Source organism: Trachinotus anak, unplaced genomic scaffold (assembly GCF_046630095.1).
Source record: "Trachinotus anak isolate AG129_WGS33_773 ecotype Australia unplaced genomic scaffold, CSIRO_AGI_Tana_v1 ptg000023l, whole genome shotgun sequence".
Lineage (NCBI taxonomy): Eukaryota > Metazoa > Chordata > Actinopteri > Carangiformes > Carangidae > Trachinotus > Trachinotus anak.
This window is the reverse complement of record NW_027273874.1, coordinates 1,708,359-1,716,385: the sequence shown is the minus strand read 5'-3', so window position 1 is coordinate 1,716,385 and position 8,027 is coordinate 1,708,359. Positions and strand designations below refer to the sequence as shown.

Below are 8,027 nucleotides of genomic sequence, written 5' to 3'. Positions count from 1 at the left end.
TGTCTTGAGTGATTCTTGTCACTTGAGTCAGATTTGCTTGGATCTGAAGACTAGAAAAAAAAGTCACAGTAATGAGCTCATCACCACCTCTGTAGCCCGCTCCTCATCTCTGCTTGAGGCTAGCAGCTTGAGGCTAGATTAGCCGCAAGTAGCATAATAAACCCAAATCTCTGACTTAACTGTTGGTGGTTGAGTTGCTTTGTGGGTAATGTAGGAGCCAGGAGGAAAGACTGTGAGAGAAAACTGTCCATTGTGAGCCCGACAGTGTTACAAACTTGCTAAATGCTAAATCACAGCACTACCCTTTTAATATCTTTGATAAACATGACAAACGTGATTACTGCTCCCACCAACCAGATTATCAGACTGTGGCAGAACTGTAGCATGTTTTTTTTTTTGTTTTTTTTTGTTTTTGCTTGACAGCAGCCTTCTTCATGCTGTCTTGTAATATCTTGCTGCTATGTCTTCTCAGTTGTCTAGAGCCACAAGTGATGTGTTATCACTTTAATTCCATGAACAAGAATTCTGTGGAAAACTTGTGTATCTGTCTGTGTGTGTGTGTGTGTGTGTGTTTGGCTCAGAGTAACTAATAACTCGACACTACGCCTACAGTCATATGCAAATTTGCAAAACAATTTGGGAATAGGCTTCAGTTACAGAGCGCAAGATTACCACCTAAACAAACACAGTGCTATCACTGAGGTGACCTCCTCCATCTGGCAATGTTCCTATAATTCCAATACTGGACGGAAAAATATGAAAATGATCCACGGCCTTATTCTTCCGCAGTGTTTAATTGGAATGTTTAACATTCCCTTCTTTATTAGCTCTGCGCTGACTCGAGCCCTCCCTCAACCGGGGAGGGGGGGAACTGATTGAGGTTTTAAAGACTCAATCCCAGTTGAATTGCAATTGCAGAGGCTTTTAATTAGATAAAGCTTGGCTGGTTTGAACATATACTTTACAGCCGTGTCAGGCTAAAAGGGTCCATGTGTCGTAAATATCACCCGAGACATTAATAGAATTGAGATTAGAGGGCAGAATGTGTGGATCAGCGTAAAAAGGCAGCCAGCAGTGGGACGAGTTCATGCAGTGAGCTATTTATAGCTCCTAAAATGGACGGCTCCATTAATATAAGGCTTACCCTTTCTGGAAATGTAAATCACCGGGGCCATGGCTCAACGTGCATGTTATACAGCTGCAGTATGTCAGAGTTAACAGTACCGTCTCTCTGATTTACAGTGGTCTGTGATAAAGCAAAGAAGATTGCTTCATTTTTGTGCACCATCCTCACGGACATCTGCTGTGTTTTTCAGTCAATATGGTATCTAAGCAATCTTCTATCTTTTCTCTCTGTAATTAAGTAAGTAAGCATCTAAGATAAGGCATATGGCTGCAAAAGATATGTATTTTAATTGCATGCCTGTTTCACAGAGGCAGCACGAGGACAAGCGACAACTTCTCAGCAGACTAGAATATAGATGTCTAAAGTGGTATTAGAGCCATGTTGAGACCTGTCACTCATCTGCTCCCTTTCATTTCTGCCCTTGATGTTTATATTATTCACAGACTGAGACAAAGAGCCAACACCAAAGATGGAGAGAGAGAAGGGGGGGAGATCAGATCGCTGGCTCAGTGGACACTTCCACAAGGCCAAGGCCTGGTCAATAACCTGCACATTTCAAAACTGCATCGGATTAAGTCCAACATGCCTTGTTTTTAAGAAGCACAGGCTCTGGGTTTCATTGAGAAGCATCTCACGTCGAATCAGAGGGCACATGTCTGTTCTTTTGAAATAACTTGTCATTTTCTCTCTTTCTCGAGCATATCAGCTCACTCCTTTTTCTCTCTAATCCCCCTACTCTCTCTCTCCCCCTCTGTCTCGCTGTCATCACTGTCTGTGTGAATGCTGCATACAGCTCAGGTTTTCTGCTACTGTATACTACTGCATGCATGTACTGTATGACTCAAAGCACACAGTCAGCCGCTGGTGGAAGAAATATTCTGTTTTTTTCCACTTACTTTGAAAAGCAACATAGCAATACCACAGCATAAAGTACTCTATTATTAATAAAGGCAGTGTGCTATCGATCAGTATTATCAGCATAATGTATTTAAGGGACCATACCTGTGTTTTCAAGGTTCAGCTTCAAAACAGGAAAAAAATCAGATATATTTGGTACTTTTGATGACCATTTTCTAATACATGCTGTAGTTTTAGATTTTCTTGGTGTATTTTTCCTGGCATCTGCTTCTGTATATTATGCAAATCAATTAGCTCCCTCTTCAAACTTGTTTGAGCTGTTTATTCCATCACACCGAATATCAAGTTTGTACTGAAAAGTTAAATTATTGCTGCCTGGTATTTAAGTTTAAGTGCAGATTGACTCCAAAAAGTCTGCAAGGAATTACCTCATGATAATAATTATGATGCAACTTACAAAAAAAAACTGACAAATATGTATTCAGACTTGATGATGGCTGTGATTGATTCCACAACTCAAGCATTTTCAAGAGTTTGCTACTTCAATTTATTACTATACAGAAATGAATGGAAGCCACAGAGATGCCTAAATAGAAGGAAATTCGATACAGATGCCTAAATAGAAGGTGATTAATGGGGTAGAGGATTAAAAAAAGGTCTGCTACATTAATTTGTATTCAACTTTTGGACTTTTCTCTAATCTTTGCTTTTTCCATGAAATATTGGATAATTTCACCTCTTTGTGCCTCAAGTACTTCAGTGAAACTAAACCAATGTCTGAAACATGACAAGGAGCCCTGACTGGGTACTGATATTTTGCATGGGTTCCAAAACTAAAATGGTTTGGAATCACTGTTTTAACTTTTAACCATTTATTTAATTTTTTAAAGCCTATATGTTTCTCTAATTCAGAACCGTATTTTGAAGAGTAACTAGTATAACTGTCAAATTGATGTAGCGGAGTAAGAGACAATATTTCCCTTTAACATGTATTACAGTCAAGATGGAACTACTGAAGTACTTCAAAATTGTGCTTAAGTACAGGAATTGAGTAGTGTATGTTTTGTATGTAAACTCAAACAAAATTCAAGTAAAGCATAAGTACTTCTAGATTGTACTTCAATAAAGTACTTTAAAAAATATACTTAATACTGCAGCCATTCATGCGTAGTGCAATGACATGGTCAATGTCAACACATGCAATAATGTCGATGACTTTGCAGAGATTCTCACTGAACTCCCTTACACCATCTGGTGACCTTCGTAGACAAAAGGCCTCAGAGGGATGGCAAAGAAAATGCTGGGTTATACAAACACAAAGAACAACAGAGGTAAATATACACACCGATGACAGCCCAAGGAAAGATACAGAGGATATAAAGATGTTATGGAGTCAGTGCATACCATCCATTCAGCAGAGATGAGAAGGTAATTTAGCGCAGAATTTTAAAAGGGTTGTTATCTTGATTATTCTAAAGGAATAAAAAAAAATATTCAGAGTCAAAGGCACATATACTGTATTATCACACATCAGAACCAAGAGGCTACACTGTAAAGCTGTTGCCAGTAGAGGCCAGACTGCTTGGAATGAAAAAGTCTCTCAATAGGCCAATTAAGTAAGAATATATTCATTTATACTAGTGCAATGAACATAGTTATAGAGTTAATAAAGGCAGAGAGGAAAATACATATTTGCACAGTGCAAACAAAGCCTTAATAAGAAATGCCCAGACCATGAATGCACAAATGTGGTAACTCTATGATTAGAATATAAGGACATGAAACAAAGGACAAGCAGCTGGTGTGCATGGCATAATGAAAATAAAATGTTAGTATGAATTTTTCATGGAGGAACCTGTGTGACAATTGCCTACGTGTGCATTTTCCAGCTGCTATACATTATTCAGCAAGCACATGTGACTTGAGATGGCGAGTTTGTTCTCTTATTCTTTCACCCGAGAAAAAAGAATTTGATGAAACCTACAAATAAAATAATGATATAATTATGTATGAATAAGTCAAAGATGGAAAATTGAGTCTTTTTCAAGTTGAAATCCACAATGGGGCTAAAGATGCTCTGAGCTTCCAGGATTCCAGCTCTTAAATCTTGCAGATATGTTCATAGAACACAACAGAGTGTACAGATGGAAATCTGTACAACTGAATATAAAATTCCCACTCATACTGGGCAGATTGTGTTATATACAGCTGCACAGAGCAGATGCAGCATTAAAATAGAAACAAAATACAGATAAAGAGCTGTAGGCAATTTAACAGAAAAAACTCGAATCATGATGCATAATAAACCTGAAAGAGATGGTGGTCATTATCATTAAACATCAATGATGATGTTTATCACTTTTTGGTTTAACGCATTTCTATCATTATATAAGTTACCTTTCATTTTCATATTATTTTGATGGCTTTGTTAAAGGTAGTCTATGTTGTTTATTTTTACCCAGCTGAAACTATCAGATGGATCTGGGTGTAGTTGTCGTTCCATTGCTATAAAGAGTATAAAGCTTACAATTTCTCTAAAAAAAAAAAAAAAAAAAACTTTTTCTGTGAGTGAAAACACTTTTCTGTGAGTGTCTGATTGTGTTACACACTCACACACTGACACCTCTACCATCTCCATTGTTCCCACCATCTGCATTTCTGTGAAAGCCCAAGAAAGGTAATTTTTAGCATGTTTTCTGAGCATTTGGCAAAGATAGACATTTTTAATTTGCACACGAGATGCACCAGTGAGAGACCAGTGTGCAGTGTTCCTCCACAATTCATCAATGATTTGAAAGTGAAATTCTAAAATTATGCATTAACAGAACCCAAACATGCCATTCTTTATATATTTTTTTAATAACTGTGCATAACTGTGAGATGATAACCAACACATGAGTAACTATGCTAAGACCGTGTTTCGGATCCATTATATTGAACTGGACCCATCTTAACTGGATATTTGATGGTGTTTCTGTGGCAGATTCAGAATCTTATTGACAAATTTCATGTAATATTGCATATTTAATTAAAAACAGTTTGTACTGAACACTTTCTTTCAGTATATCATCCATTTCTCTGGATCTGATGACACCTGTGGTAATTTGTGTCATGTCAAGTCCATTTTGTTATTGTAGGATAACAATGAACATGAGGGTACAACTTTTATTGAAATATTAAGAAACCAGAATTAACCTATCATTAAATCTTAAACTGTTCCACACACAGCATATAAAAGCATTTTGCATTGTTTATTAATATATTAATACTGTACATTAATTACATTTCGTGGCAGCCAGTGCAATGTTTGAAGTGGTGTGCCACAGGATCATACTGTATGCTAAAAAAAAACAAATACTGCCAGTAGCTATACAGTTTAAGGTCACAATGTTAACTGCTACAAAAAAAGAAATAATTACAAATAAATAATTAAAAAAGAATGCCTACCAACTCATATCTATGAAAACAGATGTGTATTAGCCACTGTTAAGGGCCAATACACGTCTAATACACGTACAACATGGCTAGAGGCCTTAAACTTAATCTTCTCTTTTGTATTAGATATGCACATACAAGTATTTGAATTTTTTGTTGCAATAGCAGAGCCTGTCACTGGGAACTAAAAATATAAGCGAATGCTATTTCATGTGTGCAATTACATAAAACTGCTTTTGCGGCAAAAGTGCTATTAAGAAAAGATAAATGTTTCTCTAAAGATTAAAATAATCAATACTTTTGAGATGAAGACAAAACTGCCTTTTCAAAGTCAGTGGAAACATAAAAGCATGAAGCAAGCAGTTGGGTTGGTGGAAACTTCTGAGGTTCTGACAGCTGAACATACTTCTGTAGCATTCTCAGACTTTGGATGAGCGGTATATAAATCACATGTTGTAGTGCTTGTGTCAGCGCCACGTCCAGCTGAGGTCTGCATGACCTCCAATGTCTCCTGCACCCGTTTTCCACATTCCCTTGTGCATCGGCATCACTTTATATATCCGAGTTCAAAAGCTGTCTTTAGGCTATGATCTCCCCTCATGAAAGCAACTTTATTAGTCTACATGTGCATTGTACTCTTTCCACACTTTCCTCTCTCTCTTCTTATAATTCAAACCCACCCATCTAAGTACCATTCTTCCTCCAGCTTACTTCTCTTCCTCCTCATCATTCTTGACACTGCGACGAGTCTTGCTCAGCACTGAGTTCAGTTCATTCATCAGATTAGACGGCATCATACCCTCCCCACCCAGAGCAGGTCTCTTGCTGTTGGTTTTACAGCCGCTCTTTGGAAGAATGGGCAAAGGCATGGGCTGTAAGTGTCTGGACAGGGATGGGGAAGGGAGCTGTGGAAGCTGGCCAATATCCATAGAAGGTCTTCTGTGTGGCACCTCTGGGGCCTTGAGCAAGTTGTTTTGTTTTGGGCAGTTGGCTGTGGTGCTGGTCTTGTGCAGACTACCATCCTTGGTGGTCCCCTGGATGCCACCGCCAAGAGAAATCCTCCTGTTGGTCAGCTGTGGGCAGAGCTGGCAGATACAGATGAGTCAACTACAATGCACAAGTGCCTAATTTATCAGGCTTTTCATGTCAGTAACAGGTAATCAAATCTAAATTGTTTTGGACCTTTGTCTTCAGAGGTAAGCATTTAAAACAATTCTCAAGCTATGGCACAGCCACAGCTTGAATTACTAACGTTGTTACATTGCTAACACTAGCAAAAGCAAGTGTTAGCAATGTAAAAAAGCACTAGTATGGAAGCTGGGAAAGGTCATACATGCAAATATTTTGATCTCGTTATCTCGAGATAACGACAAAACAAATTTTTGTTTTCTCAAGATATTATCCCTTTATCTTGAGATAACAGAGTTTTGTGATGTTGAGATAATGACATAATTATCCCCTTACCTCTTGAACTGATTGCATATAACGGAATAATTATCCCGTTATCTCATTATATCGAGATTATATCGAGATAAAGAGCTTTGTTAACTCGAGATAACGGGATAAAAAATGTATTTGTAAGTATGGCATTAGTACAGTAGTTAAACAACTGAAGTTGTTAATTTTTTTTTTTTTTTTTTTTGCCCAGCCATGTTATTAAATAAGAAATAGCATTTACATTATAGGCAGAAACTAAGACTTCGCCAGCTTTCCTCACCTGTTTGCTGAAATTAAGGTCTTCAGTCACAGCTGCCCATCTGGACGATTTGTGATCTGCAACTTCTTTCGAGTAAACGGTCTTTGAACAGAGGTCAGAACCGTACTGAAGACGCACAGAAAAAATGGTGGAGTACAGGATGTGTAAGTATTTGCTGCTGTTTTCGGCCAGACACACAAGCAAACACAAGCACATTTAAAAATAAAAGAAAGTCAGATGGTCTCTGGCTAAACTTTCTCTTTAACAATGTCTTCTTTTACATCACTGTGACTCTCAGCCCTATACAACTGTCTCTTTTTAACAGATCCTTATTTTATCACTTTCACGGCCTGTCCTTGGACCTTTACACCCTCCCCCAGCCCTCCAACACTCACCAACACTCACCACCACCACCACCACCACCCATTCCACCTTGCTTCAAAATGAGGCCCTCCATCGCCAGTTGCTATGGAAACTGTCAGAGCACAATGCTCGCTAACAGGTAAGAGAAAGGAAATCAAGAGAACCAAAGTGCTGTCTGTCTACTTTCTCATCTACACTTTCTCTCTGCCCTTCCTACAAGTCCTGTGTCCTTCCCACAAGCCCCAGTGCTGGATGCTGACAATCCTGATATTTAGCGGATTTGGGAGGAGAATCCTAATATTTTTAGCCGGCTCCAGTCTGCTATAGATTTAGTCGCTGCAGAGCTAAGGGCTTCTCCAAAGAGCAGAGAAAAGTCACTGAGCCCACTGAAATAAACACCTTGAAACACTTAAAAACAACAGACAAAAATTGGCTTCCCCTTTAGATCAATCTCCCCCTGACAATGTTGCCCTTTTTACTTGCTAACCCAAACTCAGGCACTAAAAGGCTTTTACAGTAAGCACCTGTGATAAACAACACTGTGCTGCG

General features: G+C 38.5%; 1 protein-coding gene across 6 annotated transcripts in view; it reads right to left on the bottom strand.

The window, feature by feature from the left end:
• Positions 1-5,135: 5,135 nt before the first annotated feature.
• arap2 (ArfGAP with RhoGAP domain, ankyrin repeat and PH domain 2) overlaps positions 5,136-8,027 on the bottom strand; it is a 118,805-nt gene continuing 115,913 nt past the window's right edge. For all 6 annotated transcript variants that reach the window (XM_071459103.1, XM_071459102.1, XM_071459104.1 and 3 more), the window contains 2 exons: positions 7,137-7,241; positions 5,136-6,504 (listed from right to left, as the gene is read on the bottom strand). In XM_071459103.1, coding sequence (XP_071315204.1) covers positions 6,127-6,504; positions 7,137-7,241 — 483 coding nt within the window. In that variant the 3' untranslated portion in view covers positions 5,136-6,126. The remainder of the gene's footprint in view (positions 6,505-7,136; positions 7,242-8,027) is intronic.